The sequence below is a fragment of the Talpa europaea genome, assembly GCF_964194135.1.
Source record: "Talpa europaea genome assembly, chromosome: 1".
NCBI lineage: Eukaryota > Metazoa > Chordata > Mammalia > Eulipotyphla > Talpidae > Talpa > Talpa europaea.
In genome coordinates this window covers 40,662,895-40,684,608 of record NC_140073.1, presented here as the reverse complement: position 1 = coordinate 40,684,608, position 21,714 = coordinate 40,662,895, and the positions used below count along the sequence as shown (strand labels likewise).

Sequence of the window (21,714 nt, the reverse complement as noted above, 5' to 3'; positions counted from 1 at the left end):
TGTGTCCCAGCTCTTGAATGCATAAATCTTAAAAAAAAAAAAAAAAAAAAGAAGAAGAAGTCAAGAAGACCAAACAAGGCCAGAAAATCCTATCTCTTCACCCTCCATTCCCAGATGACTTTACCCACCAATCTACGTCTTCTATTTTCAAACTTTTTTTAACCTGGATTTTCCCACTCTGCCACCAACAAGGTTTTGGCGCCACCTAGCCCAACCACCCTCACCTGGTTGTCCTATCTCCCAGTTCTCCAAGGCTCTTCCCGACTCCGTTTTCCCTCTCTAGAACCTGAAGTTTTGCTTTTGCTGATCCACTACCTCTTCTTTCTAAATCGAACTGCAACTTTCAGCCTTGCTCTTTCTCGGTACTCTGCTGAATTGCACATCCTTCCAGAAACTCTTCCAGAACAATGCAAGTTGCTTCTACCTCCTTGACTGCTTCTCTCCTCGGTGCTTCCTATTCTTCGCCTCGCAGAGGTCCCCAACTTTCCTTCCAGCAAGTCGGGCCATGGTCCCCTCGGCGCTAACCGGCTTCTGCTGACTCTCGGAGTCCTGCCGGGTCGCACTCCGGGAGGAGCTGCGGCGGGAGATGCTGCAGGGAAGGCGACTTGACTTTCCAGTCTGGGAAGGGGCGGGGCCTTGGGCCTCCGGACGGTTTGGACCTCGGCGGCCCCCGTCCGAGCTTCAGTTCGGAAGAAGGTCCCGGGCTTGGGGTCGTGTCACCTGGCTGGGCCACCTGGCTGGATATGGAGTTCGACTGCGAAGGTCTGAGACGGCAACTCGGCAAGGTGTGCGCCGCCCCCTGGGCCGGGTCTGGGCTCAGGGGGGTCTCCGGGGAAAGGCCTGAGTGGGGCTCGTTGAAGGGCTTGGAGTGGGGTGAGCTGCCTTGAAGCCGACTACCTGGAACGGCCTTAGGGGGTAGTGGGGGCCGGAAGGTGACCTCCCGCCCCCCGAAACCGGGTCCCGGGCTCCATCCCTAGCACCGAGGTGCCCCAGTTTCTACCCAGTGTGAGACCTCACGCCACCAGCTTCTCTGATCTCCAGCAGCTCCCAGCTCTCACCTGTTCTTTTAAATACGCCTTTCTCTCCTCTGAATGGCCTGCCCTTCTTTTTCTTGATTGCAGTGCTCATCCTTTGTAAGACAACTCAGATGCCACTCCCTGGAAGACAGAATTACTTCCTTCTCTCTACTTGCTTTCAGAAATACCGATTATCACATTGTAGAGTAATTTTTATTTACAGCCTTAAGGTGCTCTTGTATTCCCTTCACCTAGCACAGGGCCTGACAAGCGTGGAGGTGCTAAATAACTGCGGTGGATCAAAGACCTAAGTAGATTTAGGAATCAAGACAGAACTTGAAGGCCCAGAAGAGAGCCTCTTAATGTTGAAAAATTGAGTGGGAGGGCTGACCCAGCAGTCTGACCTACATTTCTGGGACTTGCCTGACCCCCATTTCTAGGCCCTCTGATTCTCCACGTTAATTTGAGGCAGTCGGCTTTTCCAACAGTTTCCTAGTTAAATAATTTTTAATGCTTCGTAAAACTACCCCCACGAAGAAACCATTAGTTTACGCCATTTCAATTGGATTTGACTATGTCTTTGTTGGAGCAGTTTGTTAAACCTGTGTGATATTTTGAAGATTCGTGATTGAAATTGATGTCAGCTCCCTCCAAATTGATAAGCGTCAATGCAATTTCAGTGAAAATTCTAACAGGTTTTTTTTTTTTTTTAAAGATTTATATTTTTATTTATACAAGCACTGGGTACAGTCAGAAACGCGGGAGGGTGAGAGAATTCACCAGAGCCAGAGCAGGGAGCAGAGCAGGCAGAAGGACCAAAGTACACTGCTGAGGGGAGCAGCAGGCGGCAGGAGAGGTCTGCGCGCCATGCGGAACCCTCCTCCAGTGGCCGGGGAGCAGCCAGGGATCGAACCGGCGCTGCAAGGCTGCGGGCAGCTTCGCAACCCAGCGCTCAACCGCTGCGCCACCAGGGAGGCCCATCTAACAGGTTATTTAGGGAAGTTTTCACAATGATTCTAAAATACATTTGGAAGGGAAGAAGGCCAAAAATAATTTTGGTATTCAGTAGGTATGGGACCTTGCTCTACCAGATGATAATTAAGATTTAGTACACCATTGGTGTAAGATTGACAAATTAGCAAGTGGAACAGACTAGAGGGCCTAAAATCATATTCACACGTTTGGAATCACACTATAAACAAGAGGGATTGCAGATTAACTACAGAAAGGATGCAGGGACAGATTATTCAATTGAGGAAAAATGAAATGAGATCCCTACTTTTACGAAACATAATTGCCTGTAGATTATAGATTTAAATGTAAGAAACATACTTTGAAACATAAATGTCAGAGATAATGTGGACTCAGTATATATTTTTTGAACAAGACAAAATATTGATTGATATATTTGTCAAGTTAAGCACTTCAGTATCAAAAGATACATAATGAAAGTGAAGAAGCAAAATATAAACAAAAAAATCTGTAGTACCACCAACAAAATATTAGTACCAGAATACATAAAATATGCCTAAAACCAAATGTTAAAATCAGTAGAAAATTGGACAGACACGAATAATCATTTAAAAAAAGAGCACAGGCTCTTTTTTTTAATTTTATTTTATTTTATTCACATCTTCCAAATTATATAAAGTTAACTTATGCCAATCAGGTGAGAGCAAATGGTGGTTTACCATGGTCTTCATTTGCTTTTCCATGATTATTAATGAACTGTAGAAACATTAAAAAGTTTCTCAGTCACACTAGCCACATTTCAAGTGCAGGTAGCCACATGTGGCTTACGATTGCTTTATGGGATAGTCCACATACAGATCTTTTCTATCAAGATGGAAGTTTTATTGGACATACTGTTCTAGGTCTTATATGGGTGGATTGATTCATGTGTATTCCTCAAGATGTGTGTGTATGTACAACTTAGAAAATTTCTATGGTTCTCTAATTCTTATTTTGTACTTCCCTCACTGAGTTACCTTCAACAACGTAAATTTGCTCACTCATAAAATGATAAGATTGGACTTGATCTATAGAATCCTTCCTTTTAAAAAATTTTTATGAAGTGTTGCTACAGAATATTCCTGAATGTGTCCTACATTTGAGCAATGTCATACAAGAGTATTTTTGATGTTCATAAATATAATGTACTAAATAAAAATTCTGTAACAGATAAAGTTAAAATTTTAATAACTTCCAAGTTTTTCAGTATAATTGTTCTAGTTTTAGAATCTTGTGAGTCATTTTTCTTCCTGAAGTGAAAAGTCTGCACCCTTTATGCAGTTGACACTGTCTTAGAGCATGTTATGCAGATTTCTTTTGGGTGATAAAACAAGGAGTCTATTCAATATGTTTAATGTTACACTAAAACAATTCTGTTTTATATATAGTGGTAGTATGTTTTCAGGACAGAGACAATACATCCCTTTTTTTAAATATGTCAAAAAGACAGATATTTGACTAGTAGTGACATTTGGGTTTTCAAACCCTAAGGAGTGTTTTTGTTTATAATTGACAAACTCTTACAGTAGTTTTACAATTATATCAATTCTTATATCTATCCCTATATAGTCAAGTGATACAGAATGTTAAAGACCTAAAAACAGCTTAAAATATTAAGAAGAAAACAACAACAAAAGTTTTTGTTATAGTCAATACATATATTCCAGGTGACAACATGAAGCCTTCTGTACATTTGTGTAGTGTTTGGAGTTGGGATGATTTCATTCACTTTTGGTTACACTGAAGCAGGGACACTGAATCTGGGACACTTTTAATTCTGCTCTATTTAATGCTGATCAATTCTTAGTTGTAATTATTTTATTGTCTAGAGCTTTATTATTATATGCTCATTTTTCTCTTTTCAGTACAAATTCAGGGATCTGACTGTGGAAGAACTGAAGAATGTAAATATGTTTTTCCCACACTTCAGATATTCCATGGATACCTATGGTAAGGATCATATCTTCTAATTTTTGCTATATTATTTAAACTATTATTTCTTCCTAGAGAACTACAAAATTGTAATTTCTTATTTCTCTTTTATCCTGATTTTGAGTTATACTTTATTATCTGTGTTTTCTGAGGAAATTTAAGTTGATACAGTTTAAACTGTATTGATTTTTCTGTTGCTTCCATAACAAATTAGCACAGACTTAGTGGCGTAAAGCCAGACAAATTTACCATCTGACAGTTTTATAGGCTGCAGATTAGAAGTTCGGGCTAAAATCAAGGTGGTGTCAAGTTTTAGTTCTCTCTGGAGGTCCTGAGAGAGAATGTTTCCTTGCCTTTTTCAGTTTTTAAATGTCACCCATGTGACATTTGGTCTGGTAGTCTTTTCCCTCCATCTTCAAACTCATCAATGTTGCATCTCTCAGATCACCCCTCTGTAGTGAAATCTTCCACAGCTATAAAAGACCCCCTGCTTTTAAGGACCAATGTGGTTAGATTTGCCCACTCCAATATTATGGGGTAATTCCCCCATCTCAGGACCCTTATCTTAATTGCATCTGAGAAGAAATAATGGTACTTAGAGTTTATGTGTGTTTCTGTGTCTGTTCATATGCATGCATGCACTCTAATAAAGTTCTTCCTACGTCTGATTATACATCTTGGGCCTTTTTTCTTCCAGTTTTTAAAGATAGTTCCCAGAAAGATCTACTGAATTTCACGGGCACTATTCCTGTGATGTATCATGGTAAGTGTGGAAATTGAGAAAATGGGAATTTTCTAAAAGAATCATTTAATAAGAAGTCACACTTTAATTTTTATTTTATTTTTTTAAAGATTTATTTATTTATGCATATAAGAGCTGGGGTACAGGCCAGAGATGTGGGAGGTGAGAGGATTCACCAGAGACAGTGGGAAACAGAACAGCCAGATTGACCGAAGTACACTGCTGAGGGGAGCAGTAGGCGAGTCAGGAGAGGTCTCTGCGCCATGTGGGTTGCTCCCTGGCCAGCTGGGGATCGAACTCATGCTGCAGAGGCTGTGGATTGCTTCACAGTGCAGTGCTTAACCCCTTGCACCACCAGGGAGGCCCAGAACTTACACTTTTTTTAATGCCATAACGTTCTCAGTGCTTCATATACATGTGACCCAATCAGAAGCTGATTGGATATAGGAGAATGCTCTCCCAGTCAAGGAAAAGATGATTAATATCAACAAATTCAATTCATCTGGACAAATATTTATTTATTGAATGTCAATTATGTGTCCACTTCTCTGCTAGGTGCTGAGGTGCAGAGGAAAGCAAGACAGACATAGGCTTGCTCTTATGGAAAATTACCTCTGCTTTCCATAACAAACTGCAGGAGTCCCACCTTTCCCTCCAATACATCAATGTTTTGTTACCCTCTAGAAAAAGAAAAAAAAAAAAGAATTCTTACCCATCTAACAATATATCAATTGATTGATTTCATAATTCTTACCCATCCCAATGATTGCAAGGGTATGTATGTATTAACAGAGGGGTTTATGAATTTGAATAAATCATTGCTTAGTTCAGTTTCCGGCACAGTGTGGGGAGATAACACTGCTAAAATAAAGGTTATTTTAGCCCTTCATTGACCCCCTGCCTCTTCAAGAGCCATGGAGCTATGTAGTTGGACCTTATGTGGATCCTCTATGGTAGTGTTGGTGCCTGCATTATCTTTTGTTTTGCAGTACATTTTTGCTTTTAATGCAAATTTTTTTAATTCACTGTGATGTATACTGGTTATTTTTTACTCATCAGAGGTCAGAATGTATTATCTTCCTCATCTCTAAATGGCCCCATTATAGACCTTTATTCATAGAATTGCAAGGATTAAATGAATTACTAAAAGTAAAGCTCTTGGCATAGTGCCTGGCAGATAGTAAGTGCTCAGTAAATGAATGTTGTCTATTATTTGTTATCAGCCTATATTACTTTCTCTTTACTTGTTCTGTTACTAAAATAACAACACAATACTCATGCTAAAAAAAAAAATTTAAACATTTGAGAAGGGATGAGGTTAAGTTTTATCTAACCTTTCATGGTGTCCTTTTCCCCAGGTGAATTTTCTGTAGCTATTTCCCTAGTTACAGAAATTTTCTGGAGTATTTATCTTCCCTCCAAGATTGTGTCAAAGTTGTGATGACACTTTTTCTTTATCTACCCATTAGTTAGAGAGGTATATATCATGACACCCATCTAAATTTCATTTATATCTAACTTAAATTATATTGTTATGCTAAAATTACTTTAAGTCTAACAAAGGTTAGACTAACAAAGGACTCTAACAAAAGTTTGGACTCTAACAAAAGTTTTGACTCTGGCCTCGCTGGTGGCCCAAGGGGTTAAGCACCGCACTATGAAGCAATCCACAGCCTCTGCAGCATGAGTGAGATCACCAGCTAGCTAGGGAGCAACCCACATGGCATAGCAGACCTCTCCTGACTCGCCCACTGCTCCCCTCAGCATTGTATTTCAGTCAGTCTGCCTGTTCTGTTCCCCACTCTGTCTCTGGTGAAGCCTCTCACTCCCGGCATCTCTGGCCTGTACCCCAGCTCTTGTTTGCATAAATAAATAAATCTTAGAAAAAAAAAAGTTTTGACTTCAGAAATGAATTACTGAAAGCTAAATGCACAGAATAGGAAGCAAGGCATTTGCTGACAGAAAAGTATGAAAAAGAAGGAGGGAAAAAGAGATTGGAGAACACTACAAATGAAATCTTACAACTCAGAATGGAAATCTAGCTCACCAGGCGCTCTGCCAGCCTTGGGCTACTACAGTGTATGAATACAGCTTGGCCGGAGCATGGGTAGAGGCAGCAGATCCTTGATCAACCAGGAGGATACCTTTAATGTATTTCTTTCCTTTTCTTTAATGTGCAGTGTTTAATACAGAAAGAAACTCCTGTGACTTGGGCTGCCTCTCCAACTCTTAGGAAACAACAACAAAAAATTTACATGGCCTAGAACAATGGCATGCAATGTTTTTACAGTGGCCCATGTCAGAAATACTTTTATATAAATACCTAGCATATATATGTGTATGTATATAACTGAATACCATACTACTGTCATACATGGTATTTTCAATTAAATTCCATTTTAAAATATTTGCAGTCTACTAAATCAACCCCATAATCCATTTATTGTTATCAACATTTGAAAAACACTGGTTTGGTGTATGTAACGCTAGACAGAGTAACTTCTAGAGAAATATAATCAAGTCAAAAGCTTCAAGAGTAGGACCTGGATGTTTGTTCAACATGGTTTATTCAAAATTCCTTAACTGTTCTTGTTGTACAGACAGGGTTGAGTATTATATGGTTAGGGAAGGAAAAATCAAGATTTAAAAGTAGCTTTCAGTGGAAGGAGGATTTCCTTAATAAGAAAAGGTACAGAGGGATATAGAAATCAATAATATATAATCCTCTAGAAGTTTATAGTATAAAAGGATAAACAGACTATAGCAGGGTAGTCCCCAGGAAAAGGGGAGGTTCCAGGTTCCCTGCCCCACTCAAGGGAGGGTGGAGCTGAGCAGGGAGAAGCAGCTGGAGAGGAGACTGGAAACCAGACGGAGAGCCAGAAGAAGACCTGGAGGAGGCACATGGAGCAGAGAGACATGTGAAGAAACTGTGCTTGCTTCTTGGTCCTGGACTGGTTGAAATAAATGTGGATAAGAGGCTGGTAGGGAGGTTAACAATGGCAGCTTTTATCTTGGTTTTGATTTTACTCTTTTCCTCCCAGACTTGTTTGACTGCTTCTGATCCTTTTCTATGGGTCCCCGCTTAAAGGTGCTTTAGACTTGTGGCAAGCTTTCAGGCCTTGCTTTGGGCCAATGCTGTTTGGCTGGGCTTTTACCCATTAGGGCATGGGTAACTTGATTTGAAAACTATATTCTTTGTTTTTTCTTTGTTGCACACTAATTATATTAAAGTTCCTTTCCATTAAAGGTCTTATATGTTTTGCCTTAATGCAGCAGATGGAAGAATTTAGAGCAGGCAGTTTTGGGGGTCCTGGGGTGCCCCTCTTCCTACCCTGTAACCAGACCTATAAGCATATAATTTCAGTACAGAATAAGTATGCAAGTAGAAGTATCCACTACCTTTCAAGATTGATGCAGTTAACTCTGCTTGGGTGGAACACAGATTACATAGAGAAAATGTTGTATCCCAAACTCCTCATGCAGTAGATTCTGTAAGTATTTATGAATTAAATTGAATGAACTGGCTATTAGTTAAATTTCCTTAAGTGTTAAACTGGTGCTTTAGTGAGAACCTATTTCCAATGTGAATATGAATGAAATGGGGGAAAAAAGTGTTGATTTACATAAAATCTTTATAAGCTTGACTGGACTACATGTGTCTTAAATTGTCACTGACCTCTGCATTAAATTATATATTTCATTATGCATTTATTTTGTCTCAAATAGGTAATACATATAACATACCAATTCGTTTATGGATTTTGGATTCTCACCCTTTTGCTCCCCCCATTTGCTTCTTAAAGCCAACTGCAAATATGGGCATTTCAGTTGGAAAACACGTGGATGCTCAAGGCAGGATATATTTGCCCTATCTTCAAAACTGGAGCCATGTAAGATCAGTTTGAATTTTCTTTAAAAAATTATTTTTCTGAATATTGATCTCTGATCCCAATAATATGAATAAGTTACTGAATTTTCTTTCAGTGATATTTTTTCATATGGTCTTTAAAAATGATTTGAAATTGAGCTCTCAGAGGTCACACAAGTCGCAGAACCCTGATGGTTGCAGCCTGAAGGATGAAGCTGCTCTCTCCAGGTCTGAAAGCCAGCTGTTTTCTCCCTGTCTTTTCAGTTGTTCTAACTACCCATTAGTTAGAGAGGTATATATCATGACACCCATCTAAATTTCATTTACATCTAACTTAAATTATATTGTTATGCTAAAATTACTTTAAGTCTAACAAAGGTTAGACTAACAAAGGACTCTAACAAAAGTTTGGACTCTAACAAAAGTTTTGACTCTGGCCTCGCTGGTGGCCCAAGGGGTTAAGCACCGCACTATGAAGCAATTGAGCTCTCAGAGGTCACACATGAAAAGGAACTAGCTAGGTCCTGGGCTTTATTTCCTAGCCTCTCCTTACTAAATATTCTTATTTCTTATATGTATGTATGTGTCGTTTTGCCTGTTTTTTTTTACTTTTATGTACTTTGGTTCATCTTGTATGTAATCTTGTGTTATGTGCTTTAAGATCTAAGTCTTTAAAATTCACCCTTGTTGGGACTTCCCTGGTGGTGAAAGAGGTTAAGCACAGCACTGTGAAGCTATCTGCAGCCTCTGCACCACAGGTTAGATCCACAGCCAGCGAGAAACCCACGTATCTCAGCAGACCTCTCCTGTCTCGCCCGCTGCTCAGCTTAGTATGTATTTTGGTCAGTCTGCCTGTTCTGCATCCCACTCTTTCTCTGGTGAATTCTCTCACCCCCCCCCCTTGCACCTCTGACCTATACCCCAGTTCTTGTATGCATAAATAAATGAATCTTTTAAAAAATGATAAAAATCACCCTTATTAAAAAGTATGGATACTTTGATATTGTTTAATATGGAAAAATGCTCAATAAAGTGGTAGATGTAAAATACAGAATACAAAACCTTATAATGTGAGGATTTGCAAAACAAAATAATGAGTTACATATATCAACATGGGTGAATTTTAACTTATTTGTATTCTTTAGCAACATTACTGCATAACTTCCCTTTTGTATGTATTTTGCAGCCTAAATCTGTCATTGTTGGACTAATTAACGAAATGATTGCCAAGTTTCAAGAGGAACTTCCCCTGTATTCTGTGTCATCATCTGATGAGGCACGGCAGGTGGACTTGCTCGCCTACATTGCAAAAATCACTGAAGGTTTGTATTTTCTTTTTTTTTTTTTTAAGATTTATTTATTTATGCATACAAGAGCTAGGGTACAGGCCAGAGATGCGGGGGGTGAGAGGACTCACTAGAGACAGAGTGGGGAACAGAACAGGCAGACTGACTGAAACACACTGCTGAGGGAAGCAGCGGGCGAGACAGGAAAGGCCTGCGATGCCATATGGATTGCTCCCTGGGCAGCCAGGGATCGAACTCGTGCTGCTGAGGCTGCGATTGTTTCATAGTGTGGTGTTTAACCCCTTGCACCACCAGGGAGGCCCCTGAAGGTTTGTATTTTCATTCATCAGGGTGCCTCTTTCTACTACTTCATTTCTATAAGTACTTGCATGTTTCGGTATCTGTGTTGAGTCAAAAATTCCTGTACATTTATCATAGTTGTTACCATGTAGTTGCAATTACTATGGTTTCTTAGGATGTAAAATATTATTCTTATATGGACTAATAAACTAATTAGTCTTTTGTTCACAACTACTTGATTATATAATTAGGATCCCAAATCTTTTTTGCTATATGTGTATGTAGGGTTTTTTTTGCCTCATTCAATATGTTATACAAAACTGAAACAAAATACCCATGCTTGCAAAATTTAGTAGAGAGTTAAGCACTTTTTTTTGCATTGTATATCAGAGCAATAAGCATGAGAATGCTTTTTAGAATTATGGAAATCCTATTTTTTAGCTTTATATGTAATATTTTCAAATACTTAGAAAGATACTTTCTAAAGGATAGCCTCTTTTAATAGACTCGTTTTAAAGGCTAGCCTCTATTTTAATATGAGATTCCTGTCACTTTCATTTGTTCAACAAGTATTTTTTGAGTGCCTATTATGGACTAACATGTTTTCTGTCAGTTATTGAAGCTTGGTGGTTTTTTTTTTAAGATGCTAAAAATATTCTTGATATTTTAAAATTCTCATGATAATTCACTTTTCTTTGTAGGTGTTTCAGATATAAATTCAAAGAACTGGGCAAATCATGAAAATAAAATGGTCAACAAAATTACTGTGGTTGGAGGTGGAGAGCTTGGAGTTGCCTGCATATTAGCAATTTCAGCAAAGGTATGTAAACAGGTTTTATAAATTATCTATCAAAGTGTTATATCTTTAGGCATACAAAAAACAGTGGCTTCATTTTATCATTGTTATTGTTGTCATTGTTATCAGGGAAAACCTCATTTTGCCTTAAAATATATTTAGTAAGTTGACAAAAAAAAAACAAAACCCTAAAAACATTCATCAGTGATGTTGCCTTTTAATTAGTAATTAGTCCTGCAATAGGCTTTGAAAAAGTTGTTTGCACAATGGGGTCATCATCCTAATCGTTGAGAAACTTCAACTTGACATTCATCTGACTTTGTCACAAAATATTTTCTATTTTCTATGTCATGCCACTTTAATTAATCTCTTATTTAATAAAATACTTAATTATAGCTCTTTCTAAAATAAGTGTTTTCTAAAATTGATTGCTTTTTCTTGTGCGATTACTTCTCTTTCTTTAGGATTGTAGTTCCTGATTTGATAGTTTACGTTAGTTTGAGATTTGACTATTTCCTCATCAATCCTTTTTTACTAGATTTTATTCTATATAAATTATTCTCAGAAAGGCTTAAATTCCCTTCCAGAGAGCTTCAAAGGACCCTCCAGGGCCTAGTGTTATGGTAAAAGCATGTCTCTTTCAATCACAGCATGTAGCCCAGAATAGAAAAACTTCCTCTGTATGTTTGTTTTGTATCTAGCATTTAGTTTTTTTAACTAAAATTTGATTTTTTTGCCATATAAAAATTTCCCTTTCCAATTAAGATTCATATATGTTTTGGAGGTATGTTCTACTGAGGCAAATAAATTATACCTAAGGAACTAGAAAATTTTAAAAGTTGGCTGCTCAGAATAATATATGCTAACTTTGGACATAGAGTTTGATTCCCCCCACCTTCCAGATAATCTGAATACACTGTTCCTTCTTAATTTGAATTTGAATTGTTTTCTGTTCTTTTGTTACTAAATAGAATGCTTCTATAAACATTGCTCTACAAGATGCTTATTTTCTTGTCTGCATTTTTTTTTAGATGCACATAATCTCAAAAATAGTGCTAGTGAGTCAGAGGGCATCAATGGTTTTTATGGCACTTACTGTGTATTGGTACACTGCTCTTCAGAAAGGCAGAACTAGTTTATGTTATTAATAATAATGTTCACATCAGCCTGATCTTTTGTATTCCTAACATTATTGAGCTTTTTAAAATAAAAATTTTTTTGGATAAGTATAGGAAGATACTTTAAAGTATGTTTCTTTGGCAGTTATAAGTCTCATGATCAGTATTTGTCAACTGTCTGGATGGAAAATATTTTCCTTTTAAACATTAATATTTTGTTACAAGTATTCAAATAATGCAGCAATATTCAAACAATGCAATAATATTCAAATAATGCAATAATAATCAAAACAATGGCAGTAGTAGTAGCAGTGGTAACAGCAGTAACTAACCTCACTGAATGCTTGCTTACTAGGTGCTGAGCACTCATCTAAACTCTTGACTCGCTTTTACAACATTGTGGTTTATGTACTATCATTAATGCCATTTTACAAATGAAACCAAGGCAGAGATTACCAACTTGCCAAATGTCACACTGTTAAGAAATAGAGGGAGGGTTTGAACCTAGACAATCTATTTACAGAGCTGTATCCTAGTAACTTACTATTCAGTGTGACTGTCAGAGCAGCACTGGCATCACTTGAGCTTTTATTAGAAATATATAATTTCGGGGCCTCCCTGGTGGTGCAAGGGGTTAAGACGCAGCTCTGTGAGACTGTCTGCAGCCATTGCAGCATGAGTTTGATCCTCAGCCAGGGAGGTGACCCACATGGCGCAGCAGACTTCGCCTGTCTTGCCTGCTGCTCCCCTCAGCAGTGTATTTCAGCACATCTGCCTGTTCTGCTTCCCATTCTGTCTCTGTCTCTCCCTCCATCTCTGGCCTGCTCCCCAGCTCTTATATGCATAAATAAATAAATCTTTTTTTAAAAAAAAAGAAATATATAATTTCAGGCGACACCTAGACTTACTGATGCAAAATCTGCACCTCAAAAAAAATCTCTGGTCATCCATGTGCTTATTGCCCTATTAAGTGGTGATTCATTAAAGCTTGAGAAACTGCTGTAAGCCACCATGTTACACTCACTCATGATTATTGTTGTTGTGTTTTTTTAAAAAAAGATTTACCTATTTATGCATACAAGAGCTGGGGTGCAGGCCAGAGGAGTGTGTGGGGGGCCAGGTAAAAGGATTCACCAGACACAGAGTGGGGAACAGAACAGGCAGATGGACCGAAATACACTGCTGAGGGGAGCAGCAGGCAAGACAGGAGAGGTCTGCTGCGCCATGTGGGTAGCTCCTTGGCCAGGGATCGAACTCGTGCTGCAGTGGCTGTAGATAGCTTCATAGGTTGTGTCTTATCCCCTTGCACCACCAGGGAGGCCCTGATTGTTGTTGTTATGGATGGGCATTTAGATTATTGCTAGTCTTTTCAATGTTCTTATAGATATTATATCATTTTACACATTAAGAAACCTGTAGGATAACATCTGTAAGCAAGATTGGAGGGCTGAAGGAGTTACTGCATTGCAAAATTTTGATAGAGTTGTCAAAGTATTCCACATATTACTTGTACCAGTTTATTTTCAAACGCAAAGTGTATGAGAATACCTATTTTCCCACACTACTGTTAAACTTTTTGATCCTTGCCTATCTGATATATGAAAGTGGTGACTTGAAGTTTTCTTTGCTTTTTTTTTATAAATTGATTAAAAATAATGCCAGCCAGCCCTGTATCACCATAATTACTCTTCACAACTACATGAAGTAAGGTCAGATTCAGTGACTTACCCAGGATTACAGAGCTAATGAGGGATATAGCTGGGGTGTTTTCTTTTTCTTTTTTTCTATTTTTTTTAAAGATTTATTTATTTGTATGCATACAAGAACTGGGATACAGGCCAGAGGTGAGAGGATTCCCCAGAGGCAGAGTGGGGAGCAGAACAGGCAGACTGACTGAAATACACTGCTGAGGGGAGCAGTGGGGGAGTCAGGAGAGGTCTGCTGCGCCATGTGGGTAGCTCCCTGGCCGGAGATCAAACTCATGCTGCAGTGGCTGCAGATAGCTTCACAGGTTGCGTCTTAACCCCTTGTGCCACCAGGGAGGGCCAGTTTTCTTAACCTCTGATTCCTGCCTGATTGTCTGGTAGATCCACAAGTACTCTTGTCTCTGGACTCTAAGGTAGGAGTGATTTACAGGTCCCTTACTTCTCTGGAAAAAGATCTTCTACAAAGGTAAACTGACTCTTGGTAATTTCCATGCTGACATTTACAATTTCATTTACAGTTTCCGTGCCTACCCTGGCACCCAGGGTGGAGTATTCTACATGTATGGAATATTGTTCATGAGTTATCTGGAGAAAGCATTTTAGATTTGTGGCTGTTTTCTTTCTTTTTTTCTTAAGAGAAAATTAGCATTAGTGTTGACTTTCATGCTAGAAATTATGTGCTAAAATAGACTAAAAAGTAACTCAATTCTTTTATAATGGAAATTATGACACCAGAATGAATACATAAACTCAAGAACAATAACAAGCATACTGATTGTTACTAAATTATTTTTATTACACATTATCCTATCAAAGAAAACCTGGCAATCTGTGACTTCTGATTTAACCCTGCCAGATCTCAGTTTGCAGTCCAACCTAAAGGAACACATTATTCAAGTTCATCATAACTTTCTGCTTGCTTGTCCCTTTTATTGTTATTGTGTTACTTTTCCTTTATAAGATAACACAGGAGGCCTGTGTAGTCTGGCTTGGTCCTCACTTCTGAATGAATTTAAATTGAGTAACTTAGATGTGCAGCGTAATACTGTTCTTTTTTCTTATTGTATTTACAGGGTATTGCAGACAGACTGGTCCTCTTAGACCTCTCAGAAGGGACTAAAGGAGGGATGATGGACCTTGATATCTTCAACCTACCTAATGTGGAGATCAGCAAAGGTCTGACTCTTCTTGCCTCAAAGATATTTGCCTTGTTTGCTGTCTTATATTTGAGTCTAGAATTATTTTTAATAAACTTTACTTTTTAGAGAAGTTTTAGTTCACAGCAATATTGAGCAGAGGGTAGCGAGATTTCCCATCTATCCCTCACCCCTACACATGTATAGCCTCCCCATTATCAACATTACCCACCAGAGAGGTGCTATTGGAGGACCTTCCTTGACATACTATCATCATCCAAAGTCTGTACTTGATGTTTGGATTCACTTTTGGTGTTGTACATCCTATGGACCTGGACAAATCTACAATGACATGTGTCTACTCTTATAGTAGTTTTGATACTAGGGGAAAAAATGCCGGGTCCTTGTTGCCTCCCACTGCCAACCCAATAAGCAGAGACAGGGATTTTATCTTTTAACTCATGCTCTTTTTTTTTTTTTTTAAAGATTTATTTTTATTTATACATACAAGAACTGAGGTACAGATCAGAGTTGTGGGGGGTGAGAGGATTCACCAGAGACAGATCAGAACAGGCAGATCCACTGTAATTCACTGCTGAGGGGAGCAACAGACGAGTAAGGAAAGGTCTGGTGTGCCATGTGGGTAGCTCCCTGGCTGGGGATCGAGCTCGTGCTGCAGTGGCTTCCTCGAGCTTCATAGGTTGCGTCTTAACCCCTTGTGCCACCAGGGAGGCCCTGTAACTCATAGTCTTTATTCAGATTTGCCAGCAGATCTGAGAATGGCCAGGCATCATGCCTCAAAGAAACTGTTCTTACGCCTAATCTCCAGCTGGCTGTTTTATCACTATAAAAAACAAAGGCAGTTAATGCAGTGAGTGAGCTTTCACTCCAAGCATTTAACAACTCTGTGAATTTGTGGCACTCAGTTTCCCCGCAGTTCCCTCTTCTCAGACAACTGATTTTTTTTTTCACATTTTATTTAAATTTTATTTTTTATATTCCCCATACAATTACGGCACTACCCAGACTGCTGGGACTAATAGGTCTCTGACAGTAATAGCGTCCAGCACTCTTCCAGGAGCTTCCTGGGCTGGGAAGTTAACTCAGAGCAAACAGGGCTTAAGTCAAACAATGTGTGCAGATTCCTATATTATGCGTGGTGCCCTTTTTATCGCCTTCCTAGCCCCTATCAGTTTTACTCTTATAAAAATCGTCTGTGTTCTGCCTTGAGTCACAGAATTTTAATGCTCAAAGCACCTTAAAGATCATGCCCTTCATTTTACATATTAGACAATTAAAATTGAAATATATTAAATTACTTAAAATCATACAGAGATTATAATTGACTATATTAGCAAGAATCAGATGAACAAACATCCAGATTGGTGAAAGGATTTCTTTTCTATCTGTACCTAACATCTTAGTATAAGTTTGTTTTCTCTGATTTCTTCCTTTCTCATATGTTGGTGAAAAAGCGCTGATTTTAGAGTTAGATAGGGGTTTGCATCCTAGTTTGTTACTTTATAGTTCTTACATTTGTCAGATTATGTAATCTCTCAAAATTTAGTTTTATCATCTGTTAAGTGGGAGGAATACCTATCTCTTGGTATAGAGCAAAGTGCTAAATCAAAATTTAAAACATATGGGCCTCCCCGGTGGCGCAGCAGTTGAGCGCTGGGTTGCGAAGCTGCCCGCGGCTTCTGCAGCGCCGGTTCGATCCCCGGCTGCTCCCCGGCCACCGGAGGAGGGTCCCACATGGCACGCAGACCTCTCCTGCCGCCCGCTGCTCCCCTCAGTAGTGTACTTCGGTCCTTCTGCCTGCTCTGCTCCCCACTCTGGCTCTGGTGAATTCTCTCACCCTCCCGCGCTTCTGACTGTACCCAGTGCATGTGTAAACAGAACAAACAAACAAACAAACAAATAAATAAACATGCCTCTATTTAAAAAAAAAAAAATTAAAAAATATCTAATTCACTTTGTTTTTCTTTTGAATGTGTTGTTCAAATAAGTTTTAATAAGAACAAAAAGGACTTTTTATTATTAATAACATTTTAATTGTTAAGTCATTTTTATCTCATTTTTTAAATTAAAATGTTGCAAGTATTTTATAGTGTATATATTAGTATAGGCATATATATGTAGATAAATACCACATTTGGGTGTGTGGGATTAAAATTATTTTATTGCCAGGGAAGCACAATCAAGAAAAAATTGGAAGAGCATGAAGTAGAGTAAATGTATTACCTGAAACCATTCTGTTAGATTATAGGCAAAGTCAAGTTGTAGTATGTTATATTGGCTTGCCTTTCTTTACTTAGGCCACCTGCTTTCCTTGACCATATTATCCAAATAAAATATTGAGAGATATTTTCACAAGCCTGAAGATACTAAGTACATAGTGGGTCATGAAACTATTCCTATAAGTTATAAAAATTGGATCTAATAGTTCTCACAAGCCTCTGGGTCCCCATAGGATACACTAAGTTCATTTTCCTTCTCTGGAATGAGTACAGTTGTTGCTTTAATGATCCTTTTGTAGGCTTCATATAGAGCTTCCCTCAGGGAGCTGGATAGTCTCTTGTGCATGTCATTTCCAGGTGTTGATGTTCTTAAGGGACACCTTAACTGTCGCAAATCACTTTTAGGAGACTCTTAGTTCATGGACCCTAGAGGTTGTGAGGCTATTTAGGACCTGAGGAAATTATTTCTTCCTTATGTGTCTCATTACCATCAATAACTATTGTTTCGGATAATTGAAAGAATTGAATCCTTGGAGTAGGTGTGTAGTGCATGGTGCTTGCCACCAACTAGGCAATGTTGAATGAGTCCACACTCATTAATTTTGGTTATACTGGTAGTATGTGATTATTGTTACACAAAAATTTTTTAAATATAATTAATATCTCATATTTTTGATATGGGAAAGTACATTAATAATTTTTGGAAATTAAGCACAATAATTTTGGATATTTTAGTAATGACCCATGATGACAGGCATTGGTGATTATACTACAACTGATTCATCATATTGGAATGGTACTTTGCTACATTTGGGCTTTTTTTTTTTAGATTTATTTATTATTTATACAAGCACTGGGTACAATCTTTAGAACATGAGATAACCTGTAATGTTATTAAGCTTTCCAGATTATTCTTTTTTTTTTTTTAAAGTGAGGTTACTTTTTTTTTTTTTAAAGATTTATTTATTTATACAAGCACTGGGTACAGTCAGAAGCGCGGGAGGGTGAGAGAATTCACCAGAGCCAGAGCGGGGAGCAGAGCAGGCAGAAGGACCGAAGTACACTGCTGAGGGGAGCAGCGGGCGGCAGGAGAGATCTGCGCACCATGTGGGACCCTCCTCCGGTGGCCAGGGAGCAGCCGGGGATCAAACCGGCACTGCAGAGGCTGCGGGCAGCTTCACAACCCAGCGCTCAACTGCTGCGCCACTGGGGAGGCCCTCCAGATTATTCTTAAGCAACCAGCCTCATGCTTGAGGACTTGTGCTAGAGGATTGATAAAAATGCAGAACTCCCTATTTGCTCAGAAGCAGGTGAAGGTATAGATAGAAAGACATACATGCAAGACGTGAACAGTAATGCGTGGCAAGAAAGTAATGAGTCAACAAAACTGCTTGTCGAGAGAATGACACACAGTGAGGACTCTCAGAGTTGAATGGAGGGAGCCACTGCTTTCACCTGAGTAAGATTGTGATATATACTGAACTTTCCAGGATTTGGACGGTTTCGATGGGTAAAGAGGTAAGGAAAATGTACCAGTTGCTAACCTTATAGATCTTGGAGATGAAAAAGTAAGACATAATCCATGCTCTTGTAGAGTACATAGAGGTTTAACATATAATTAAACATATTTGTCACATGTGAGCTAAGTGCAGTGAGAAGTAGTCCAGATGGAAAGTATTTAAGCAAAAACCAGTATCAGGAAAGAGACATATTCTGGGGAAGAATTCTCAGGGTTGAGAGAAGCGCGCAGGGTGGTCAGGGAGTCGGCGAAAGAAGTGACAAACAGACACACTTCAAGAGAGTGTAAATCTGAGTGCAATTTAATTTGAGTCAGTGGTCAGTATATATATGTTTTTCTAAAGGCATAGGATCGGTTATCAGTGAACTAAACCAGCTGGCTCATAGGTTTAGCTTATCATTGACAGGGCAGTGATCTATGTCTGAAGTTACATCTGGACCTAGCTACATTTCTGGTCGACAGGCTATTAATTCTTTCTTTTGTTCTATGTAATTACTTTTTTGTTTTAATAACTACTCACTACCACTAACTTATTTATTAATTAGCATGGGTGAATATACTTTTCATAAGATCAAAGCTAACAAAGCCAAGGACACAATCAGAGAAATCATGAAACTAACAATTCTATTATTACACAGAGTTTAGAAATGTTTCATTTGAATTAGCCTAGTTATTAGATTACATATGTTTTTTAATCAGCAATGAATGACATTTTTAGGCCGGGAAAAGAAAAGATTTTAGAAAGACAGTTATAGTAGAATAAAGTTTGTGGGCCTTGAGAAAGCGAGATAAGGTTCCGTGTGGTCAGCATCCCTTTTAAGTCTTTGTGGCGGCTTCTGGTAGTTGTTATCTCTTGGCAGGCATTCGGCTTCTCTGCATCTTAGGGAGTTTGCTGTTCTCCCCCTGCGTGCATGGTTCCTTGCCCACGCTGGACCTCAGGGACCATGGCAACAGCCATTAGCCCTGAAGGTCACTGCAAGGGGAGGTGCAGCAATCTACTACTCCTGTTTACTGAAGTCAACATTGAAGGTGAGGACATTTCTATCATTCTAAGTCGAGGAAGCTAAAAAGAGAGAAGAAAGAAATGATCATGGCAAGATAGATTGGGTTGGGTGCTAAGGTCATAAATTAAACTATTTACTGATATTTAATAATATGAACAGGTCACCTAGTATCTCCAGATATCAGTTTCCTCATCTTTATGAAGACATAGGACTAAGTTTTTAAATACAGCATAGTGTTTAATACCACTCTGAAGTCAGACTGTCTGGCGTTGAATGAGGCTGTTACTCACTAGCTCTATACTTAGAGCAAATTACTGATCTGTGCCTCAGCTTCTTTGTCTGTAAAATGGGGATGATATTAACTCCATAGTGTGCTGTGGATTGAATTAAGTGAGAGATTTCAATTAAATGAAAGCTCTGAGAATAGTACCTGTCTTATATAAGTGGTAAGGAATTGTTAACTATATTCTTCTAGTTCTAATGTCGTCCTATTCTTGAGGATTTGACTCATCACGAAGTATCTATTCTGAACATTAGCTAACAGGAATTTTACTTCAGAGAGTCATGAAGAACCATAATCAAAACCCAGGACTCCATTTTGGGAGTCAACCCCCACCATTGTGTCAGAATATGAACTGAAACTGGATAATGCATTTCTCCATAGACACATTGTGCAAGTGTTTCCTTCTGAAGCTTGTTTAGAAAGATGGCCTTACAGATATAATTAAGACTATAAACTCTGGAATCTACTCATTGGCTCCCTGGGATGCTAATATTCATTTATGAATGTCAATTGGACTGATGCAATTCTCGTTACTGTATCATTTTTCTGTTGTGGTTAAGGCTGATAATGTTTGGCCATTGTTTTGGCACATACTCATTGTAAAACACACTGTGTAATAGAGTAATGTATTTGTAAAATTAGGATATGTATACTGAGGATCAGTGGATTCCTCAACTTTTCTAAGTCCTTTCAGTTCCTTACATGTAGGTCCGACTGAAGAAGCACCTAAAAACCAAGGACACTGGGCTTCAATCTAAGAAAAAGTCAGTGAAAAATAAACCAAGACATTTGCCTTCATTTAAAGATTTTCAAACCATTCTTTTCCTCTTTGGAGTAGAATCCTTAATAAATAAAATTGTAACAAGAATGAGCTACTCTGCCTGGAGACGTCTAAGTATATGGCCTGGAACCCTGTCTGCCAGCTGCCTTTCCACTTATTACTACTCTTCCTGGATGGCCTGAGTTACTTTCAAGGAACTCTAGACTCCTAAACTCACACTTTAAAATCAGTGATGTGAATAATTATAGGTTCGTTTTTCCTATTACTTATTTTTCAAATGAAATTTGTGAATTATGTTTAAAAAACTATCCTTATTCGGAGGTTCTTTTTTTAAAGATTTATTTATTTATTTATACATGCAAGCACTGGGTACAGTCAGAAGCGCGGGAGGGTGAGAGAATTCACCAGAGCCAGAGCGGGGAGCAGAGCAGGCAGAAGGACCGAAGTACACTGCTGAGGGGAGCAGTGGGCGGCAGGAGAGGTCTGCGCGCCATGTGGGACCCTCCTCCAGTGGCCGGGGAGCAGCTGGGGATCGAACCGGCGCTGCAGAGGCTGCAGGCAGCTTCACAACCCAGCACTCAACCGCTGCGCCACTGGGGAGGCCCTGTATTTTAACTTTATTGCTGTCTTTCCCTTTGGGATACACTCATGCTCTTAATCCTCTTTCTGGAGGCAAATCTCAGCACACTATGTACTTCCTCCCAAGGTAGGCTTGACCCCTGGCAAGCATGTCTTTACTTTTTTTAAAAAAAAGATTTATTTATTTATACAGGAACTGGGGCACAGGCCAGAGGTGCGGGAGGGTGAGAGAATTCACCAGAGACAGAGCAGGGAGCAGAACAGGCAGATGGACTGAAAACACTGCTGAGGGGAGCAGTGGGTGAGACTGGAGAGGTCTCCCACACCATGTGGGTAGCTCCTGGCTGGCCGGGAATCGAACCGGCACTGCAGAGACTGCGGACAGCTTCACAGCACT

At 39.0% G+C, this 21,714-nt stretch overlaps 1 protein-coding gene across 2 annotated transcripts in view; it reads left to right on the top strand.

The window, feature by feature from the left end:
• Positions 1–743: 743 nt before the first annotated feature.
• Positions 744–21,714, top strand: part of UEVLD (UEV and lactate/malate dehyrogenase domains) — a gene marked incomplete at its 5' end in the record, with an annotated part of 34,357 nt that continues 13,386 nt past the window's right edge. The window contains 7 exons of one of the 2 annotated variants that reach the window (XM_084250219.1): positions 744–785; positions 3,893–3,977; positions 4,657–4,722; positions 8,428–8,591; positions 9,756–9,891; positions 10,857–10,975; positions 14,849–14,951. In XM_084250219.1, the coding sequence (XP_084106345.1) occupies positions 744–785; positions 3,893–3,977; positions 4,657–4,722; positions 8,428–8,591; positions 9,756–9,891; positions 10,857–10,975; positions 14,849–14,951 (715 nt within the window). The remainder of the gene's footprint in view (positions 786–3,892; positions 3,978–4,656; positions 4,723–8,427; positions 8,592–9,755; positions 9,892–10,856; positions 10,976–14,848; positions 14,952–21,714) is intronic. The other variant, XM_084250220.1, reaches the window with a different exon arrangement.